The sequence below is a fragment of the Macrobrachium nipponense genome, chromosome 9 (assembly GCF_015104395.2).
Source record: "Macrobrachium nipponense isolate FS-2020 chromosome 9, ASM1510439v2, whole genome shotgun sequence".
Taxonomy (NCBI): Eukaryota; Metazoa; Arthropoda; class Malacostraca; order Decapoda; family Palaemonidae; genus Macrobrachium; species Macrobrachium nipponense.
In genome coordinates, this window is record NC_061110.1 from 62,240,073 (window position 1) to 62,264,087 (window position 24,015).

The window sequence follows — 24,015 nt, forward strand, 5'->3', positions numbered from 1 at the left end:
AAAACAAAATTAAGAAAATGTCAGTAAAACTGACTCGCTCACTCTATAAAAGAAGTGTCGGTATGAGAATATGGGCGAGTGGGATCACTACCACGAGTCATTCACCATTTAGACCTTCCAACCTAAAATCCCCACCAGAGAGAGCTGATACGAAAGGGTGATGCGGCCGCTACTACTACTACTACTGACACCACGGACAGCAGCGCCCCTAGCGGTCATCCTTAATCTTTAGACGAACACGTTGAGTGCATTTTTCTCTCGTGCCGTGTTTTTTCGGATTTCTACTTGTATTCATCATGGAACGTGCAGCTATCGCATCGGCTAAGTTAAGTGCCTCATAAGTAGTATTTTACTGTTTTTTAGTCTTCCAGGGACCAGTATTTTCCTTCTTAATAGGTCATATACGGTCTCCCGGTTGACTCGTGGCGGCTGCATGCCGCCTCGTGTTAAGATTTCCTGGTCTCCCATACTGGGACATCTTATACTTATGGGCTTACTATATCACGTTCATCGTTTATTACATCGTTTTCATAGCTAGGACTGCCCTTTTACCATTTCTCTTAGTTTGGTATTTAGGGCTATACTGTGTTTCTGGCCCAGCATCCCGGCTCTTGCTCTTCATCGGCTATCGCTGGCTCCGAGTAGTCAACTGTTCCTCGGAACAGATTGCCTCCTCCTGGGCTTCTTTCTCTTTTACTAAAAGTGTCTTTTCCCTCTTTTACGATGTATTATTAGTTTTATTTAGGTTGTTAGGCTAGCCTAGGTGCTTGTACCATGTGTTGGTACAGTCTGGTTCACGTGGCCCTTCCATGGTTGTGTTGCTATCGCGGCTTAGGCCACTTGCGGTCACGTGTTCCATAGCACCTTACCCTTCCCCTTCCCTCCCTACCAGGTATAGGGAGGGGTCTGGGGGACTCCTTGGTTACCATGACAACCACAGTAGCCTTCCTCCCTCTCTCTCTGAGGAGGCCAGGAGCTCCCTCCCAGCTGGGGTATAGGGCGACACTTGTCTCGGGTACCGGGTCACCGAGCGGGTAGTTGTTGGGACGGGGAGAGGTAGGCCACCCCCCCTCTCTCTCTCTCCCGCCGCGTTACGCCGGGAACCCCCCCCTATTGCTCAGTCCCACCCTACCCCTACTGTAATGAACGGAGCCTCCGTTGCAGCCGGGGCCCCTTTGGTTATAGTTCGTCTGGCTCCGCCAGCGGGCGGGGTGGTCGTGGTCTCAGTTACTAGTGGTCTGTTGCTTGCCTACTATATCCTCTTTTTTCCGCTACCGGAGGAGAGCTTGCTTCTTACCCGGGCACTCTTCTAGTAGACGGGAAAAAATTTATATACTTCGTTATAAATATAAGGATGTACCCTAATTTTACGGTGAATTTTAGTTTTAATTATTTTTGTGTGTACCATCTCCGTCGTTCTCCGTCGTGGTTTCATGGCTCCCCACCACACCTGGTTGGATAATTTTCTCCTGTCTCCGGCGTAGCCTTAGACAACTCCAACCGCCTAGTTACCACACGTATTACGGCGGGGCTCTGGTTTAATCTAACTTTCACGCTCCGGCATGCAGCGGAGCAATTGTTAGGCTGTAAGTTTGCTCCTGATACTTATGTATCTTTCCACTTACAGGCTACCAACTGTCAGGTCCTGGGGTGCAACGCGACTCTTTACGACCCCTGCGCCCATGAGGAGTGTAGGACTCACGCCCCGTGTGCCACGACCCACAATGGTATGATCGTCTGGCACCCAGAAGCCTGCACCATATGCTACGACCTTGTTAGTCAGCTGTTGGGGGGGGTAAGTCTACTCTTAGACTTCTTAGTCGCATCACTAATAACACTTAGTTATAAGCTTGTTAAACCCTGTCTCCGCCGCTAGAAGCTTCATTTCGCCTTCTCTTTCAGGCTGCCGCCGTGAAGGAAGTCGCCTTAGCAACCCTGAAGGCTTGGGTGGGCGGCTTCGGGAAGAACGCCGCCAAGGGCCAGCCATACATCCTCGATAAGAAGCTGGCCGTTCAGATCTTCCCCGGCGGCAAGTCAACCGGTTACGTTGACCCCATCTCGGCAGCCCCTCTCATAGCCTCGATACAGCAGGAGGTGCAGCAGGCGTTCGGGTCCGCCTCCACGCAGGAGCCGGTCCCAGATGTCGCGAACTTGGACCTGAACATCGAACCTATGGCGGTAGGGGCAGAGGATTTGTTGGTTGAGGTAGGTGTGTCGGGCGCCCAAGGTCTTTCCTTGGGCGCTCCTGGATCTTCTTCTCCTGTCCCTTCTACTGCTTCTTTCCAAGGCTTTACAGGATCTGAGATCCCTGCCTGCTCTCCCGCTCTCTCTGTACCCCCGAAGGTGAAGGGACAGAGAGAACAGAAGACCCTCCACAAGACGACTTCTAAGAAGTCGTCGTCGTCTTCTTCAGCAAAGAAGTCTTCGACTTCCTACGCTGACGTGGTGAAGGCAAAGCCGAGCTCTTCGTACTCTAAGAGCTCTAGAAGCAAGGCTTCTAAGGAGAAGGCTCACGCTCCAGCCGAGTCAACGCCTTCTCCGGCCTCCACGGCATCCACTCCGGCAACGCCGGTTGGAGTGGCGGGACCAGGCTCCTTTGATCCCACCGCCTTCTCGGCAGTGGTGATGCAGCAAGTGGGAGAGATGGTTGGCTCGCAGGTCTCCGCCCTCGGGACCAGGTTTGAACAGATGTTTGCGCAGCTGTCAAACACCCTCAGTCAGTCGGGCCAATCCATCCAGGATCTCTCTAACAGAGTTAGAGAGAATGAGGACCGTGTGGCTGGGCTTTCTCAGGTTCCTCAGCCAATCTCCCCCGTAGCAGGTACTGGCATTCTGCAGCTACCTCCATATGAGTCCCTACCAGCCTTCTCCATGGATAACCCATGGAGAGTGGCCGCTTATGCTCCATTCAAGGACGGCATGATCTCTGTCCCGGAGTGTGGAACTCGAAGAATTGAGGACTTCGAGTTTTATCCTCCTGGATTGACTCAGCCTTTCATTGGGTATGCTAGGTTGACCGTGGCTGCTCTCACTAGAGAGGACAAGATTTCCCGAGAGAACGTGCTGTATAGTAGGGAGCACGCACAGCGGGAATGGGTTCACTGCCTAGAGGATTGGGAGTGTACCAACACTAAGCTCCAGGCTTTCAAGAGTCCTTTCACTATTTTCGCGACGGAGGAGGAGGCTTCTCTTCCGTTCGCTACCAAAATAGTGGAAGCGACTCTTCAGGCAGTCCTCAAGGATGAGCCCATGCCACAGCTGAGGGAAGCTGAGTCTACTTCTCCGCTCTTCCCAGCCTTTGGAGAATTGTGGGAGAACTTGCCTGCCACGTTCACGATTGGTAAGCTTAAGCCAGACTGCGCAATGGACCAGTTTGGCGAAAAGCTTCCAAGGCTGCCTGATACTCTGATTCAGGCGGAGTTCGATGCTCGAACTAGATTTGGGAGGTCCCTTAACTCCCTGATCATCACAGAAATGGCGGCCCTGTCTTATGGCACAGAACCGCTATTCAAGATTCTGGCCAAGTCTCAGCTCCAGACAGTACAGACGGATGCTTTCGACTTCTTCCAAGCTAGGAGGAACTGCCGAAAGCACGTTCTGCAGGAGGCCACTATTAGGCATGAGCCTAATAGACTCCTGGCTTCCAGCATGTGGGGTGCGGACCTCTTCCCAGAGTCCGCTGTGAACGAGGTGCACCACGAGGCTGCTAGGCTCAACCAGAGCCTTAGGCTAGGTGGGGCATCTCTTCCAAGAGGAAGCAAGAGACCGCCCCTGCTGCTGGTAAGAAACTTAAGAAGTCTGGCAGAAGGTTCCAGCCTTACCAGAAGCAACAACAGCAACAGCAGTTTGTTCAGGCCGTCCCAGTTACCCAACAGGGACAGCCATCGACTTCAAAACAGGCTCAAACCCATCCTCCTGTTGTCCCCTCAGTCTCAACCCTCAACCTCCTACGCAGTCTCGCCGGCCTTCAACTCTATGTATGAAAGCCAGGCTTACCCAGCCTTTAATAGGTTTTCTAGGGGTAGCAGGGCGAGGGGCCACTTTCGCCAGCGTGGCACAGGGAAAGCTGCAAGAGGAAGGCAATTCAGAGGAGGGCGTGGAGGTCAACCCGCCCAACAACAGTGAGGCTCCCCAGGTAGGAGGGAGGCTGTTCCTCTTCCGTCACAGGTGGGGGTTCAGCAAATGGGCACAGAGCATCGTGTCCAAAGGATTGGGTTGGAGTTGGATCAAAGATCCCCCTCCAATCAAATCATTTTATCAGGAACCATCAAAGGAATTGACAGATTACGCGGAGGAACTCTTCAGAAAGGAGCTATTGCGAGAGTCAAGCATCTAAAATTTCAAGGTCGCTTATTCAGCGTGCCAAAGAAAGGCTCAACAAAAAGAAGGGTAATCTTAGACTTGTCAAAGCTAAACTCTTTCATTCGTTGCGACAAGTTCAAAATGCTTACCATCTCGCAGGTAAGGACCTTACTTCCCCGTGGGGCCGTCACATCCTCCATCGATCTTACAGACGCATACTATCATATCCCTATAGCCAGGCACTTCCGTCCATTCCTAGGCTTCAAACTAGGAAATCAGACGTTCTCATTCAAAGTGATGCCCTTCGGTCTGAATGTAGCCCCCAGGGTATTCACGAAAATAGCAGAAGTGGTAGTTCAACAGTTGAGAACTCAAGGGATAATGGTAGCAGCATACCTCGACGATTGGTTGATCTGGGCACCAACGGTCGAGGAATGTCTCAAAGCCACAAAAAAGGTAGTTCAATTTCTGGAACATCTGGGGTTCCAGATAAACAAAACGAAATCCAGACTTACTCCAGAGTCTCATTTTCAGTGGCTAGGAATCCAATGGGATTTGTCTTCCCACAATCTGTCAATTCCGGTGGTCAAAAGAAAAGAAATAGCCAAGTCTGTGAAACAATTTCTCAAATGCAAACAAACATCAAGGAGAAACCAGGAAAGAATCCTAGGTTCTCTTCAGTTTGCCTCAGTGACAGACATCCTCCTGAAAGCAAGGCTGAAAGATATAAATCGAGTTTGGCGATCGAGAGCAAACGCCAAATCTCGAGACAAGTTGTCAGTAATTCCACAGATCCTTCGCAATCAGCTCCGTCCATGGACAAAAGTGAAGAACCTTGCCAAATTAGTACCCCTTCAATATCCCCTTCCAGTGTTAACCATTCACACGGATGCCTCCCTGTCCGGATGGGGGGGATATTCTCAATTCAAGCAAGTTCAGGGGACTAGGTCAGTTCAGTTCCGCCAGCTTCACATAAACGTCCTGGAAGCAATGGCAGTATTTCTTACCCTGAAGAGACTCCTTCCCCCGAAGAAGTCTCATCTAAGACTAGTTTTGGACAGTGCAGTGGTAGTACATTGCATCAACAGAGGAGGGTCCAAATCCAAACACGTGAATCATGTCATGATAGCCATCTTTGCGCTAGCAGACAAACACAGATGGCATCTGTCCGCCACTCACCTGGCGGGGGTAAGAAATGTGATAGCAGACGCTTTGTCCCGGTCAGTCCCTCTGGAATCAGAATGGTCCCTGGACGACGGGTCATTCCAGTGGATATGCCGGAGAGTCCCAGGTCTCCAAGTGGATCTCTTCGCCTCACAAGCGAACCACAAGCTTCCTTGCTATGTGGCCCCCAACCTGGACCCTCTGGCTTATGCCACGGACGCCCTGTCGTTAGATTGGAATCAGTGGAGGAAAATTTATGTTTTTCCTCCAGTGAATCTTCTTTTGAAAGTCTTGAGCAAGCTGAGGACTTTCAAGGGACTAGTAGCTCTGATTGCTCCAGACTGGCCAAAAAGCAACTGGTATCCTCTGCTTCTGGAGTTGGGTCTCTGACCTCAACGGATTCCCAATCCCAAGCTGTCGCAATCAGTACAAATGAGGACTGTGTTCGCTTCCTCAGGAATTCTTCAGACCCTAACTTTATGGACTTCATGAAGTTTGCGGCTAACAAAGATGCTAACATTGATCCACAAAACATCCTCTTCCTAGAATCAGAATTAAAAAAGAGTCAACTATTAGACAATATGACTCAGCTGTTAAAAAATTAGCATCCTTCCTGAAAGAATCAAACACTACAACCATGACAGTTAACTTAGCTATATCCTTTTTCAGGTCCTTGTTTGAAAAAGGCTTAGCAGCTAGCACTATTACTACTCATAAATCGGCTTTGAAGATCTTTGTTCAGTTGTTTCCAGATAGACCTAACAGAATCTTACTTTACGTCTATTCCCAAAGCCTGTGCTAGACTTAGGCCTTCTCAAAGGCCTACTGCAGTTTCATGGTTCTTAAATGATGTCCTCAAACTAGCCTCAGATACTGACAACTCGTCTTGTACATTCATAATGCTTCTTAGAAAGACGTTATTCTTATTAAGCCTAGCTTCAGGAGCCAGAATTTCAGAACTGTCGGCTCTATCCAGAGATGCGGGTCATGTGGAATTCCTCCCCTCAGGAGAAGTTCTACTTGCGCCGGATCGTAGTTTTTTGGCTAAAAATGAGGATCCCCTTGTAAGGTGGGCTCCTTGGAAAGTCATCCCACTTCCGCAAGATCCTTCTCTCTGCCCAGTATCAACTTTAAGAGCCTTTCTATCTCGTACATCCTCAAGATCCTCAGGTTCTCTCTTTATGAGAGAAAAAGGTGGTACTTTATCAGTAAAAGGAATTAGACAACAGATCCTTTACTTCATTAAACAAGCCAATCCTGATTCATTTCCAAAAAGCACATGACATCAGAGGCAGTAGCCACTCAATTAATATTCAATTACTTAACATATGAACTTTGAGGATCTTAAAAAGTATACTGGATGGAAATCACCGACAGTCTTTAAACGTCATTACCTAAAGTCCTTGGAATCTTTAAAATTTTCTGCAGTAGCAGCGGGAAACATTGTTTCTCCTGATACTGTATAGTAGTCGTAGTATAGATCCAGGTTCTCCTTTCTACCTACCTCGTCCAACATGCCTCACCTATTGCTATGCTACTCGGATACTCTAGCCTTAGCCGCTAGAATCATATTGGTGGATTGTCCCTTATTTTTTTGCTAGGGACATCCACACTATGTACTTATAATGTACTTCAGTGTTCCTACCCTTATTTTTATGCTAGGGTAGAACACAATGTGTGTATATTATGTAAATATCTTAATTAAGTGAATCAATTTTGTTATTTTGCCATTACATTACTGGGTATTACTATGTTTAATATAAGTTAATTTTTAAGTACTTTATATTGTTTGCTTTCTTTATCATGTCATTGTTTTAGGATAAGTTTAGCTTTAAGTACTTTTGTTTGTATACTGTAATGTCCCTGATTCACTTATATTATATATCTCTTTTTTACAATGAACTGATTTTCATTTGTCCTTATTCCCATCTTGTCTGTTTCTCTGTACACTTTCATAGGCCGACACGAGCTGAGCCCAGAAAAGGGATTTTGACGTAGGAAAAATCTATTTCTGGGTGATTGGCTCGTGTCGCCCTATGAAACCCACCCTGTCTTCTTTTACCCACCCTGCAGGACAAGATGTTCATAGATTAAGGATGACCGCTAGGGGCGCTGCTGTCCGTGGTGTCAGTAGTAGTAGTAGTAGCGGCCGCATCACCCTTTCGTATCAGCTCTCTCTGGTGGGGATTTTAGGTTGGAAGGTCTAAATGGTGAATGACTCGTGGTAGTGATCCCACTCGCCCATATTCTCATACCGACACTTCTTTTATAGAGTGAGCGAGTCAGTTTTACTGACATTTTCTTAATTTTGTTTTTCTCTGGTGATTTTAGATTAATTTTGCCTAGAAAGAATGATATTAAGGATACTTTCATAGGGCGACACGAGCCAATCACCCAGAAATAGATTTTTCCTACGTCAAAATCCCTTAAGTAGGTCTACAATGAGTAGCTACCATGAAATTATCTTGAAAACATTTACTTTATATATTATGTTAGAGGAATATTTGGATTTTCATATATAATTATTTGTTATATTTCTTAAATATTTCAAAAATGATGACATACTAGCAAATATTCGCGTATGCAATTATTATATTGTCAAAGCCAAGATATTATTCCTATGCCTAGGTGTTACATTTCTTTACTTTACACTTAACATTCACATCTTTCTATTAACAATTTGTGGCCAGAAAGCAAATGAGGTTATCTACTAATTCTTGCACCTCAAGTTACCTTATGAAAGAATTAATTATACACCAAATGGGAGCAGGACTTTTAAGAAAATAATATTTTTAAACCAGTTGAAAAACAAGTGTTCCATACGGCTTGTTATTACTTATGATATTTCGATTAATAGCCTTCCTCTACATAAACCCAAAATCTTCATCATCCTTTATTCCTCAAAGAACAAGTAATCTCAACAATTAAAAACATTAGTAACAGATTACATCTCAGAAGGCCTAGATTATTTTTCTAGGCCTATAAATCATTTTGCAACATACAGGCAGCTTAAACACAGCCTGAAACTTCGACATTCAAAGAAATGTGGTTGTCATTGATATTACTATTGTATTCCTCAAAGAACAGGTAATCTCTACGAATAAATTCATCAGTAAAGGATTACATCTCAGAAGGCTGAGATTATTTTTTAGACCTATAAAATATTTTGCAACATACAGGCAGCTTAAACACAGCCAAAAACTTCAACATTGAAGGTAAACTTGTTTTAATTCATATTCCTACTTTGAAATTGTTGTTATGACTGTTGAGCTTATTAGGTCTACTGTTATAATGCTGCAGAAGTGGTTATGTTGACCAGTCCGAGGAGCATGTTAAGTGTGCTTCCATTGCTGGCAGTTATAATCATTTTTAAGGGGGGAGATGCAAAGATTTTAGCCAGTGGTTATGGTCCCTAACCCTCGCGAATACGGAGGGTTGGCTGTATAATACTTTGATCCCTGAGGGGCTAGTAGTACTACACATGGAGTAGGTGACAAGTAGATAACAAGCCAAAATAGCACTTTTCAGTTTTTCTTCTTTTGAGTCTCATCTCTTTAAATATAAGATGCACTCTATTAAGAAAGCTTTATAAATCGTGTGGTGTTCTTCTGATTTCAACAGCATCATCTGTATATTCTAAGTCTGGCAGCTTTCTTAAAGATGAATTGACAGACAGATAGAAGTTTATACAATTGTTAAAATTACAATAAGTTCTAAAATATTGTCCAAAAAAAGGGATTAAAAAAATGAATCTAAAGAATGAAAAACATCTAAAACCAGAACACTTAAAACCATATTATACAACATTTTCAGTATCCTAACTTTTACAAATAAAACTTCAAATGTAGCTAAACAAAGAAACCTTATAAACATTTATTCAGAACCTTCATTACTACTACTTTTACTTGCAAAACATAAAGCTGACATATTCTATAGAAATACAAACAAGTTAAAACATCTAAATGCCAAACGACACCTGTTGGCAATTGCTTAGCATGTAATGTCCTCATATATATATTAAAAGAGAATTAAATGAAACATTTTACCTTGTTTTGACTTATCACGATGATCTGAAAATATGTCCCGAGTACTTGTAAAATTAAAGTTATTTAGTAAACTCTGTGTTCTTGAGTTGAGTTGAACATAAAATTTAGGCCAAAGGCCAAGCACTGGGACCTATAAGGTCATTCAGCGCTGAAATGGAAATTGACAGTCAAGGGTTTGAAAGGTGTAACAGGAGGAAAACCTTGCAGTTGCACTATGAATCAAGTGTTAGGAGAGGGTGGAAAGTAAGATGAAGAAAAAGAATATGAAAGGCGGTACAGTAAAAGGAACGAAAGTGGTTGCAGTTAGGGGCTGAAGGCACGCTACAAAGAGCCTCAAGTAATGCCTACAATGCACCACATGAGATCCACTGACGACACTAACCCCCTACAGGGATTCTGGTTTGGGAAGTAGTCAAGTCGAACCCAAAGACTCCGCTCCCTCCCTTAGAATCGGTCCAACTTGTATATAGAAACTTGGGGAGTCAAAAACATCTCAAGCACCTTGAGGCACATAATGCATCAAGTCTACTGAGGATATCCCAGGGCTAGAGGCATAAGAGTGGACTGTATTGAAGGATCAAGGCATTGAACAACAAAAGGCACTTGTCAGAAATATGCTACTAGGCTATTACTGGGTAATCAAATACCTTGGATAATTAAGAAATAATATAATGTAAATAAAACACTTACAAAGCCTCTGTCTGTCAGTGTGGCACCCCAAGTACAGAAATGCTCCTCCGTCAGTAGGTAGCTGCCACCCCTCCTGCCTCCTACCCGACAAACCAACCTCCACCGCCAGGGAGTGACATACGAGTACAAGTCTAAAGCAGGTGAATGAAATCTCTCATGTTTGGGGATCTGTGCTGATGTCACAGTATGTTATTCTCTTTGTGGGTGAACGGAACTTAAAAAGTATTTACTTCATACCAAGAATTTTCCAATTCATTTTTTCAGGTCGGGGGTGGGGGGCAGGGACCATAAATCATGGTTAACAAAGCCATAGTTTTCAGAACTGCAAATGAGGGCGGGCCATTGTACTGTTCTTTTTCTTTACCTTATGTGCCTAGAGATGGGATACCAAAGTTGTTACACTTGAGGGTTTCAACAAGCATTCATGAAGTGAGGTTGCAGACTCCACACCTGCCCCACTCATGTTCAAAGAGCCATGTGCCTAAAGTTAGGTATTTTTTTGTGGTCACCCATCCACGGCATGATCAGACTCATTGTTGCTTACCTTTCCTAATCAAGTGAATTGCAGTATAGCAAGCAAAAATGTATGTAAGTTTGTGTGCTCTAGCAATTTGCCATTGCGTAACAATTTTAATTTCACTTTTATACTAATAAATTCCAAAGACTATTAAAATTAAAACACCATAATCATAGTCACCTGATAATTGCAGGCTTGAAGATCTTGAAGAATGACCACAGTTGAAGAGTTTGCCTTTTGAATACACTCAATATTCTTCTGTATCTGCTGAACATGCAGGAACAAATCAGTTAAGACATCTGCAGGCACCTCCCTCAGTGAAGGATAATTTTGTAACGTGGTTACGCATACATCTACTATGTTAAGGAATAACATACCTTATGTACTGACAAATAAGAAATAGTGATGCTAAATTAACTATCTTCTCATACCCTTTATAGTTTACTAAGCGTCTGGCGTTCACAAATAAATATCTCATATAAACAATATGCTACTTATCAATTTTGAAGAATGAAAATCTACAGTGAAATGACTTATTTCACCTCTACCACTACAGTGTACAAAATGGCTTCATCATCAAAATGGGTTGTTTTAAAGAATTAAACCTTAACAATGAGCACTGATGAAATCCAGTAATCTACAATGAAGCATAACTATGCTAATATGGATAACTGAGAAGCCAAACATATAAGGGGAAGTTTTCACACCTAAAATGATGAAGTATTAATCTTTAGCTGCGCTGCATCTTTTTATAACAAAGAATTTTGACTTTTTATTTGCTTCCCCTAACAGTCCTATAATACTTGTCCTGTTGGAAAAATGTTCTGGACCGACATTTTATGTTTCTGAGATATATGAGGCCTTTGTTTATGTCTTGATGTTCACGCCCAAGGGGCTGGCACTATACAATACATTTACCATTTTCCGGCATTCCATCATTAATCTTTACTTGAGAAGACTGTCCTATGAAACTTGGTCCTATAACATTACTTATATTCATTAGCATTGCTGTAAATAACTAATATTTATCAGCTCTAAAAATAATGACTGTCAGAAATAATCATAAGGTCCACTCTCCAACAGAACTAAGGTGACATTTAATGCTTGCATGAGAGTTTAGTTTTTAACACAATAATATTTTAAAATATCTTAGTTTTTTGGGAAGCAGAATAATGACTAGTACACCCTTGGGTCTTCGTACTTGCAGGGCTAAAGGTATCCACCAACCATACTGACATCTCCATTGACATCTTTGCTATGAGATGCCGCTGTCCATGATCCAAAATGGCTATGGGTGAAGTGCACAGTCTCAGATTATAAGATCACAGGAGTTTCCGTTTAGGTTAATAAGATCTACACCTTTGACCCTCTCTTTTCGGGTTCAACTTCAATCAGTCACTTCCATATTACTTGACATGCTCATAAATACTCCTCATTCTATTGTGCCAATCTTCATCTGAAAGAGTTGGGAAGGGGGGAGGGTACCAAATCTGGGATGAATGGGCTTGTATAAAAACATATTTTGCTGTAAACTTAAGTTTGTTGTACAACCAGATTCATCATAAATTGCTATTTAGGAGGAAGGGCAAACAGATACATCATAGGACAAGAAGACAAGGGCCGGAGGGAGGACTTCTGAGTTAAAGATTCTTAATGGAAGGAACTCCAGCCAATGTCCACTCACATTAGCAGTAAGTCTGTGGAGAAAGAAAACAAGAGCATGAAGCGGTGAATTCAGGTGAAAGTCCCTTGGTACCAGATTTCTGATGATGATCAAGGATTGTGTGGAAAAGTGAGATACCCGCTATAACCTCATAATCTAATGCCAATTTGGTGCACAGCATCTAAAATCTTTATTCATCTTGGAGTGATATAAAAACAGTTAATAAAGCAGGACTCACTATTCAAAGGTCGGTGCATGAAAATGTTCCTACATGTATATATAGAAAAGAGTAGGCTCCTTTGTTAAAGGCTTTTGTTCACTTAAAAGCTCTCGTGGCCTGTAACCTCCATTTTCGGATGAATGAATTTGGTTCAACTGATCTAGATTTAAAGGCTTCTTTATATCTCACTTAAATTTAAACCATCATCCAAAGAGTTAACTGTCGTATTTATAACGAAGGTTGTCAACTGTGTCAGAGTCATCATGGAGTCCAAGGGCAAGACCTATTCAATAGGTATAAAAAAAAAAAGAAATTGTCTATCCTGAAACTACATCACCATGAAGTCCATTTCTTCATAATATTAGTGAAGTGAAAATATAATTTGTCATACTATACAAGGATATCGTTTGGATTATAAATTTGGAGGGGCTCAATAAACTTATAGAGTTGCAGCAAATAAAAATATTGTGATGGTGTTTCTTAAGTAATTATAAAGGCTGAACCTTTTCTCTACGATTCTGCTGTAAAAACAGAACCATTGTTAGCCGAGGATAATTGATATGTTTTGTTGGGCGATATGCCTAATGAAGTTTTAGACTCATCAATGTATATAGCTCAGTGTGAACCTTTATGTTTTATACGTTCTACTGCTTCTCTTTTGCAATATTCTGGGATAAAGTACCTGCCAGTTTGTATCTTAAGCATAATCCAAGAACCAGGAGGAAATTTTATGTTTAGTGACTCAATGGTCTAAAATCTCTAATTGGGAAAGGTGATGAGAGATTATTTGTAAATAAATACAAATCTGATGAAAAGGTCTTTTTGTTAATGCGTCACTTGCTTGTTACTGCACTCACTACTCATTATTACTAAATCACAAAGAAGAGTCAGAGGTGGTTCACCATTTCCAAATTGGATAGGTGAGTTTCAGAAAGATTTACAACCTCTAATGCATATTTAGTCTCAGCCACTCATTATGAACTGGAACCCAATTTTTCAATGTTGTAAATGAGGATGAACTGATTGTCTGACATTCATAGCACAGAATAGACAAAACGGTTGGGAAGGTCAAGGTTGGTGGCAGTTCCCCACTTTGCGTGAAATAATTTTATTTTTATGAATTTTTAATTCGTTTTTTGCTTTCGGCTTTTTTATAAGCTATTTGGTCTTTCTAGTTCTGGTGTAAGATCTAGAATATGTAGTCGAATTTACAGTTACCCAATCAACACAACATAACTAAAATCTCATCACCTCTCTGGTTTGGCGAAATATTGTGCTAGACACTTCCAATTTGTTTCAAAATGAAGACAAATGATTGAATATTACTAGAATGTTAGATTTTTTACTTACCCAAAAATACCAGGAACCACGAGCATTTTGCACCGTTCACGAATGTACTCCAATACTTGGCGGGACTAAGATGAGGTGATCGGGGTTATTCCGGGGTATGGCCCTCCGGTTGAAGGCGTTGAAATACCTGTCCAATGCCAGGAAACTATCACGGGGCATAACGCCGGGCACATTGGGAGTACAGTGGTCCCCCCGTATTCGCGGGGGATGCGTACCAGACCCCCCCGCGAATAGTTAGAATCCGCGAATGTTTGGAACCCCCCTCTAAAAATGCTCATAAACTGTCCTGGACATGCAAACACCAAAGTATCCCTTAAAGACCATCCTTCATCAAATATACATAAAATATCCTATTATGGTTCATATTAATCTTTGAAATATTATTAATACTATTTTAAAGTAAATCTTACATTTTATGTTTATACATAAATACATACTATGTACGTACTGAATGACTTAGTTGCGTATGTGAAAATAATTCAGTCCCCCCCATAAGTATTCGGTCATGCACGTTTTCTTTCATACTGTTACTATTTGAGACATCCATTTTCTTTTTACAAATCACAAATACCAAATGTCCACTTAAAGTATTATCCTACATCAAATATACCATTGAATTGGTATTATTAATATCATTTTAAAGTAATCTTAAACATTTTACCATTAGAAATATAATAAACCAAAAAAAAAGCAATAGAGAGACCAGAGGAGAGAGAGAGAGAGAGAGAGAGAGAGAGAGAGAGACAGAGAGAGAGAGAGAGAGAGAGAGAGAGAGAGAGAGAGAGAGAGATGAAGAGAGAGAGAGAAGAGAGAGAGAGAGAGGGTTGTCCTTATTTAAAGAGTGAAATGGATAGATTTCTGGGGCTCAGCTCGTGTCGGCCTATGAAAGTATCCTTAATATCATTCTTTCTAGGTAAAATTAGCCTAAAATTACCAGAGAAAAACAAAATTAAGAAAATGTCAGTAAAAACTGACTCGCTCACTCTTAAAAAGAAGTGTCGGTATGATATGGGGCGAGTGTGGAACACTACCACGAGACAAACACCAATTAGAACTTCCCTATCAGAATCCCCCCAAGAGAGAGCTGATACCAACGGGCGATGCAGCCTCTACTACTACTACTCGAGGACGCCACGGACAGCAGCGCCCCTAGCGGTCATCCTTAATTTTTAGCACCAGCGACAAGTCGCCTTTTTCTTTTTTTGTGCTTGTGTTTTCTTGGATTTATTCGTACTATCTACGATGGAACGCTCTGCAATTGCCACGGCTAAGTTAAGTAACTCATAAGTAACATTTTACCGTATTTTTATCTTCCGGGTACAGTATTTTCCCTCTTAATAGGTCATATACGGTTCCCCGGTTGTCTCGTGGCGGCCATGCCGTCTCGTAAGAATTCCCGGTCCTCCATACTGGGACTTCTTATACTTATGGGCTTACTTTATCACACTTCATTGTTTTACATCGAGTTTTAGCTAGTTCAGCCCTCCTACCATTCTCTTAGCTTAGGTATATTTAGGGCTATTATTATTATTATTTCCGGCCCAGCATCCCGGTGGCTCTTGCTCTTCATCGGCTATCGCTGGCTCCGAGTAGGCTCCTGTTTCTTGGAACAGTCTGCCTTCTCCTGGGCTTCTTCTCTTTTACTAAAAGTGTCTCTTCCACCTTTCGATGTATTTTATATTATTTAGGGTGTTAGGCTAGCCTAGGTGCTTGTTCCTTGTATTGGTACAGCTTGGTTCACGTGGCCCTACCACGGTTGTGTTGCTCGCGGGCCTAGGCCACTTGCGGTCACGTGTTCCATAGCACCTTACCCTGCCCCTTCCCTCCCTCTCTGATATAGGGAGGAGCTGGGGGACCCCTTGGTTGTTATGACAACCTCATCGCCTTCTCTCACACTCGGAGGTGACCAGGGGGTCCCCCCAGCGGGGGGTATAGGGCGACCACTATGAGGTACCGGCGGGTCTCCATGCGGGTAGTTGGTGAGGCGGGGAGGAGTAGGCCATCCCTCCCCCCTTTTCTCGCTCCGCCGTGTTTCGCCGGGACCTTCCTCCCCCCCTCCCCAGTTGCTCAGCCACATACGTTACGTAAGGAGCCTTCCGTCGCAGCCGGGGCACCTTTGGTTAGTAGGTAGTTATTGGCTCCGCTAGCGGGCAGGGTGGGCACTAAGAGTGGTCGGGGGTTGCTTGCCTACTATATCCTTATTTCTCTCCCCCGCTATCGGAAGGGAGCTTACCCTTACCTACGCACTCTTCTAGTAGACGGGCGGAGAGAAGTTGTTTTATTTTTGTTATTTTAAGGATATATACCCTAATTATAAGATATTTTACAATGAATTGTGTGTTATTATTATTTTATCAACCATCCCCGCCATTTTCCGTCGTGGTTTCCATTACCACCACTCCTAGTTGGTTGATTCTTGTGCTTCCGCCATTGGCGGAGCCATAGCCTATCTTCCAACCTGGTTACCACACGTATTTTGGGGGCGGGGCTCTTGTTTTATCTACAACTTTATCGCTCCGGCACCAGCGGAGCATATTTTAGGCTGTAAGTGTTTACTTGGTACTCATGTACTTTTTCACTTACAGGCTACCAACTGCCAGGTCCAGCCTGTAACGCGACGCTCTACGACCCCTGTGGACATGACGAGTGCAGGTCTCACGCCCCGTGTGCCACGTCGTTCACGAGACGATTGTCTGGCACCCCGAAGCACCTGCGCTATATGCTACGACCTGGTCGGTCAGCTGGGAGAATGGGGTAAGTCCATTATAGGCTTACTTATGATTTTACTAACAACTTCTAGTCGTAAGTTTGTTAACCCCGTTCCACAATTGGCAGCTATTCTTCTCCTTTCTTTCAGGCTAGCTGGTGTGAGGGAAGTCGCCCTCGCCACCCTGAAAGCGTGGGTGGGTGGCTTTGGGAAAAACGCCGAACCAAGGGCCAGCCCTACATTTTGGATAGGAAGCTGGCCATCCAGATCTTCCCCGCGGGCAAGTCGACGGGTTACGTCGACCCCTTGTCCGCTGCCCCACTGATAGCCTCCATCCAGCAAGACCTCCAGCAATCGTTTGGGGTCGTAGCCTCCCAGGAGTCGGTTCCGGACGTCGCTGCCCTGGAACCTGAACCTTGAGCCAATGGCGGTAGTTAGCGAGGATTTGTTGGTTGAGGTAGGTTTGTCGGGCGCCCAAGGTCTTTCCTTGGGCGCTCCTGGATCTTCTCCTGTCCCCTCTTCTTCCGCTTCTTTCCAAGGCTTTGCGGGATCCGAGATCCCTATTCGCCCTCCCGCTCTCTCTGTACCTCCTAAGGAGAAGGGAAAGAGAGAACCGAAGACCTTGTCTAAGTCGACTTCTAGGAAGTCGTCTTCGTCTTCTTCGGTTAGGAAGTCGTCGACTTCCTATGCCGATGCGGTGAAGGCAAAGCCGGGCTCTTCCCAGTCGAAGTCGAAGAGCTCCAGAAAGCAAGGCTTCGAAGGAGAAGGCTCGCGCTACCACCGAGTCACTGCCTTCTCCCGCCTCCGCTGCCTCCTCTCCGGCTATGCCGGCAGGGGTAGCAAGCACCAGCTCCTGCGTTCCCTCTACTGTCTCACCAGGAGTGATGGAACAGGTGGGGGTGCTAGTAGGTTCCCAAATCTCCGCATTGGGAACGCGTTTCGAGCAGATGTTCGCGCAATTATCGAACAGTCTGTCTCAAACTGGACAGTCAATCCAGGACCTCTCTAATAGAATGAGAGAGAATGAGGACCGAGTGGCTGGGCTAGCTCAGGTTCCTCCCCCAGTTTCCCCTGCATCTAGCACGGGGATTCTTCAACTTCCACCTTATGACTCCTTGCCAGCTTTCTCTATGGAGAACCCATGGAGAGTAGCTGCTTACGCTCCATTTAAGGACGGAATGATTTCATCTATTCCCGGAGTTTGGTACTCGAAGGATTGAGGACTTCGAGTTCTACCCTCCGGGTCTGACGCAGCATTTCATCGGGTATGCTAGGCTGACGCCAACGGCTCTCACGAGAGAAGACAAATCTCGAAGGAGTCAGTTCTGTACAGTAGAGATCACGCCCAGCGGGAATGGGTTCACTGCCTTGAGGACTGGGAGTGTACTAACACTAAACTCCAGGCCTACAAGAGTCCCTTCACTATTTTCGCGACGGAAGAGGAGGTCTCTCTTCGTTCGCCACGAAATTGGTGGAGAAGGCTCTTCAGGCAGTCCTCAAGGATGAGCCCATTCCACAGTTGAGGGAGTCGGAGTCTACTTCTCCACTCTTCCCCGCCTTCGGAGAATTGTGGGAAAACCTGCCAGCTACATTCACGCAGGGTAAACTCAAGCCGGACTGCGCCATGGACCAGTTCGGTGAGAAATTACCTAGGCTGCCGGATTCCCTAATCCAGGCAGAGTTCGATGCGCGAACTAGGTTTGGCAGGTCCCTCAATTCTCTCATCGTTACAGAAATGGCTGCTCTTTCCTACGCTACGGAACCGCTGTTCAAGATTCTGGCGAAATCTCAGTTTCAGACGGTTCTGTCGGATGTTTTTGACTTCTTCCAGGCTAGGAGGAACTGCCGAAGCATGTCCTACAAGAGTGCAACAATCAGGCATGAGCCTAATAGACTCTTGGCTGCAAGCATGTGGGGAGCGGATCTCTTCCCAGAGTCCGCAGTGAACGAGGTCCACCACGAAGCTGCTAGACTCAACCAGAGCCTTAGAGCTAGGTGGGGTATTTCCTCTAAGAGGAAACAGGAATCCGTTCCCACTGCTGGCAAGAAACCAAAGAAGGCTGGTAAGAGGTTCCAGCCCTATAAAAAACTCCAACATCAGCAGCAATTTGTGCAGGCAGTCCCAGTTACCCAACAGGGACAAACCTTCCACCTCTAAACAGAACCAACCTTTCCTCCTGGTGCCCCAGCAATCTCAACCATCCACTTCCTACGCTATCTCGCCGGCCTTTAACCCTGCTTATGAGGCTCAAGGCTACTCTCAACCGAGAGGTAGGGCGAGAGGTTACTTTCGTCAGCGTGGCGCAGGAAGGGGGGGGCACGAGGAGTAGACAGTTTCAGAGGAGGGCGTGGTGGCCAACCCGCCCATCAGCAATGAGGCTCCCCAGGTAGGAGGGAGGCTGTTCCTCTTCCGCCACAGGTGGGGGTTCAGCAATTGGGCACAGAGCATAGTGTCCAAAGGATTAGGCTGGAGTTGGATCAAAGATCCCCCTCAATCAAATCATTTCATCAGGTACCGTCAAAGGAATTGATAGATTACGCGGAAGAACTCCTTCAGAAAGGAGCTATTGCGAGAGTCAAACATCTAAAGTTTCAAGGGCGCTTATCAGCGTGCCAAAGAAAGGCTCAACAAAAAGAAGGGTAATCTTAGACTTGTCAAAGCTAAACTCTTTCATTCGCTGCGACAAGTTCAAGATGCTTACCCTCTCGCAAGTAAGGAGGACCCTACTTCCGCGTGGAGCCGTCACATGCTCCATCGATCTTACAGACGCATACTATCATATCCCTATAGCCAGGCACTTCCGCCCATTCCTAGGATTCAGGCTAGGAAATCAGACATTCTCATTCAAAGTGATGCCCTTCGGTCTGAATGTAGCCCCCAGGGTATTCACAAAGATAGCAGAAGTGGTTGTACAACAATTGAGAGCTCAGGGAATCATGGTAGCGGCATACCTCGACGATTGGTTGATCTGGCATCAACAGTCGAGGAATGTCTCGAAGCTACCAAAAAAGGTAGTTCATTTTCTGGAAACATCTGGGGTTCCAGATAAACAAAACGAAATCCAGACTTACTCCGGAATCTCATTTTCAGTGGCTAGGAATCCAATGGGATTTGTCTTCCCACAATCTATCAATTCCAGTGGCCAAACGGAAGGAAATAGCAAAATCTGTCAGGCAATTCCTCAAATGCAAAACAGACGTCAAGAAGAAACCAGGAGAGAATCCTAGGGTCTCTTCAGTTTGCTTCGGTAACAGATATCCTTCTGAAAGCAAGGCTGAAAGATATAAATCGAATTTGGCGGTCAAGAGCAAACTCCAAATATCGAGACAGTTGTCAGTAATTCCACAGATCCTCCGCAACCAACTACGGCCTTGGTCAAAAGTAAAGAACTTAGCCAAGAAGGTACCACCTTCAATATCCCCTCCAGTGTTAACCATTCACACGGATGCATCCCTGTCCGTGTGGGGGGGGATACTCTCAGTTCAACAAACAGGTTCAGGGGACTTGGTCAGTTCAATTTCGCCAGCTCCACATAAACGTGTTGGAAGCAATGGGCAGTATTTCTTACTCTGAAGAGACTGCTTCCCCCGAAGAAGTCTCATCTAAGGCTAGTTTTGGACAGTGCAGTGTAGTCATTGCATCAACAGAGGAGGGTCCAAATCCAAGCATGTGAACCATGTCATGATAGCCATCTTTGCATAGCAAACAAACACCAAATGGCATCTGTCTGCCACTCACCTGGCAGGAGTAAGAAATGTGATAGCAGACGCCCTGTCCCGGTCAGTTCCTCCTCGGAATCAGAGTGGTCTCTGGACGTCTGGGTCATTCCAGTGGGTAAGCCGGAGAGTCCCAGGTTCTCCAAGTGGATCTCTTCGCCTCACAAGCGAACCACAAGCTCCCTTGCTATGTGGCCCCCAACCTGGACCCTCTGGCTTATGCCACGGACGCCCTGTCGTTAGATGGAATCAGTGGAGGAGGATTTATATTTTTCCTCCAGTGAATCTTCTCTTGAAAGTCCTAGACAAACTAAGGTCTTTCAAAGGGATAGTAGCTCTGATTGCACCGGACTGGCCCAAGAGCAACTGGTATCCTCTTCTTTTGGAACTGGGTCTCCGACCTCAACGGATCCCCAATCCCAAACTGTCACAATCAGTACAAATGAGGACTGTGTTCGCTTCCTCAAGAACTCTCCAGACCCTAACTTTATGGACTTCATGAAGTTTGCGGCTAATAAAGATGCTGACATTGATCCACAGAATATTCTCTTCCTAGAATCAGATAAGAGAGAGTCAACCATTAGACAATATGACTCAGCTGTTAAAAAATTAGCATCTTTCTTGAGAGAATCGAACACTACAACCATGACAGTTAATTTGGCTATATCCTTTTTCAGATCCTTGTTTGAAAAAGGTTTAGCAGCTAGCACGATTACCACTCACAAATCGGCTTTGAAGAAAATCTTTCAAGTAGGTTTTCAGATAGACTGAATCTTATTTTCCACATCTATCCCTAAAGCCTGTGCTAGATTAGACCTTCTCAGAGGCCTACTACAGTTTCATGGTTCTTAAATGATGTCCTCAAACTAGCTTCAGATACTGACAACTCATCTTGTACATTCATAATGCTCCTGAGGAAGACATTATTCTTATTAAGCCTAGCCTCAGGAGCTAGAATTTCAGAACTGTCGGCTCTATCCAGGGATGCGGGTCATGTGGAATTCCTCCCATCAGGAGAAGTTCTACTTGCTCCGGATCGTAGCTTTTTAGCCAAAAATGAAGATCCTCTTGCAAGGTGGTGCTCCTTGGAAGGTTATACATTCCACAGGATCCTTCTCTCTGCCCAGTATCAACTCTTAGAGCTTTCTATCTCGTACTTCTTCTAGATCCTCAGGTGCTCTCTTTATGAGAGAAAAACGGTGGTACTTTATCAGTTTTTAAAGGCATTAGACAGCAAATCCTTTACTTCATTAAACAAGCTAACCCTGAGTCATTACCAAAAGCACATGATATCAGGGAGTAGCCACCTCAATTAATTATTTCCAACATATGAACTTTGAGGATCTTAGAAAGTATACTGGATGGAAATCCCCGACAGTCTTTAAACGGCATTATTTAAAGTCCTTGGAATCTTTAAAGTTTTCAGCAGTAGCAGCGGGAAACATAGTTTTCCCCTGATACTGTTTAGTAGTTGTAGTATTGATCCAGGTCCCTCCTTTCTACCTACTTCAACCAACATGCCTCAACCTATCGTCAGGCTACCCAACATCATAGCCTTAGCCGTTGTATCATATAGTGGGTTGTCCCTTATTTTTTTGCTAGGGACACCCACTTTTGTACTGATATGTACTTCAGTGTACCTACCCTTATTTTTATGCTAGGATAGGACACAATATGTTTTGTATATTCACCATTTTTGTGTTTATGATGAACTTCAGTCTCAATGTTTGTATATATTTTGGAATAATTGTATTAATGATGGATTTCAGTGTACCTACCCTTATTTTTATGCTAGGGTAGGACACTGTATGTATATATATTTTATAATTTTGTATTCTAGTTAAGTAAATCCCAATTTGCCTCATTTTTACATGCATCTCTGTATTTTATGTATTTACCATTTAAGTACTTTAAGTTTACTAACATTCTATTATTTTACTGTTATAATAAGTTAGTTTAAGTGCTTAATTGTATGCTGTAATTGATTTACTTATATTATATCCATCATTTTTAAACTGTTTTTTCATTGTTTCCTTTTCCATCTTGTCTGTTTCTCTGGTACTCTTTCATAGGCCGACACGAGCTGAGCCCAGAAAAGGGATTTTGACGAAGGAAAATCTATTTCTGGGTGATTGGCTCGTGTCGCCCTATGAAAACCCCCCCCCCCTTTTTATGGTTTGTTTTCCCCCCCCTTGCAGGACAAGATGTATTTAACTGTTTAATTAAGGATGACCGCTAGGGGCGCTGCTGTCCTGGCGTCCTCGAGTAGTAGTAGTAGAGGCTGCATCGCCCGTTGGTATCAGCTCTCTCTTGGGGGGATTCTGATAGGGAAGTTCTAATTGGTGTTTGTCTCGTGGTAGTGTTCCACACTCGCCCCATATCATACCGACACTTCTTTTTAAGAGTGAGCGAGTCAGTTTTACTGACATTTTCTTAATTTTGTTTTCTCTGGTAATTTTAGGCTAATTTTACCTAGAAAGAATGATATTAAGGATACTTTCATAGGGCGACACGAGCCAATCACCCAGAAATAGATTTTCTCCTTGTCAAAATCCCTTTATTGTACTTCTTTAAAATACTATCACATGTGAATTTTGAGATTAGTTATATTATCATTATTATTATTATGCAAAAATATTAATAAACATACACATGTACCATAGAAATTATCTCATATATATCAGCAAAAGAGAAAGAGATGGCAACACTGGATTTGACAGTTAGAACCCAGCTAACAAGCTGGCTACGCAACAAGACACGGGGTTACATAATTCTTTTTATTTATAAAACTAAAATCTTGCTAATTCACTTTAGTCTATTTTCTTTAATGAATTCATATTATTGCTGTTTACATTAATATTGATATTTGAAAATTAGTAAATCATCATCCAAAAAAAATACATCGCTTTAAGAGAGAGAGAGAGAGAGAGAGAGAGAGAGAGAGATTATCGTAGTATTTGTAAAATACTTTCACATATGATTTTTGTAATTACAGTTATTATTATTATTATTATTATTTGAAAATATTAATAAACATATTACGCATATATGTACCATAAAAATCTCTCATCTCAGTAAAAGAGAGAGAGAGAGAGGGGGGGGGGGGGGGGGGGGGGGATGGAAATCTCATGAGCAGTTGATGGCAACAACAAATCAGCTCCCCCTTCCCCTCGGTCACTTAACTTGATACGTATATCTGAGTTTTTTTAGAAAGAATCTGACTGGATTTCCTTCATTCTTCCATAATTTTTTAAATTTATAAGCAAAAATCTTACTAATTCACTATGGTATTTTCTTTAATGAATTGATATTATTGCTGTATAAATTAATATTAATAATTGAAAATAGTAAATCATTTTTTATAATCACACATACAATCTTTGTAGTAGAGAGAAAGAGAGAGAGAATTCATTATTTTTATTATGTGATATTTAAACTTATTAAACTTACTAATACAGTATTAATCAAAATTAATATTTGAAAATTAGTAAATCATTTTTGTATCATAAAAATGTATTTAGTCATGAAAATAAACATCAAAATACACTAATTAGTGATTATTTTCGTCGGAAAATTCCGCGAATGGGCGAGTCCGTCCGCGAATAATTTCTAGATAGGTTCCAAAGAAAAACCCACGAA

The 24,015-nt window shown here is 43.5% G+C and overlaps 1 protein-coding gene across 11 annotated transcripts in view; it reads right to left on the reverse strand.

Annotated features, from left to right (window-relative positions):
* LOC135217933 (nitrilase and fragile histidine triad fusion protein NitFhit-like) overlaps nucleotides 1-24,015 on the reverse strand; it is a 293,936-nt gene that overhangs the window by 12,118 nt on the left and 257,803 nt on the right. For all 11 annotated transcript variants that reach the window (XM_064254028.1, XM_064254025.1, XM_064254035.1 and 8 more), the window contains one exon: nucleotides 10,900-11,072. In XM_064254028.1, coding sequence (XP_064110098.1) covers nucleotides 10,900-11,072 — 173 coding nt within the window. The remainder of the gene's footprint in view (nucleotides 1-10,899; nucleotides 11,073-24,015) is intronic.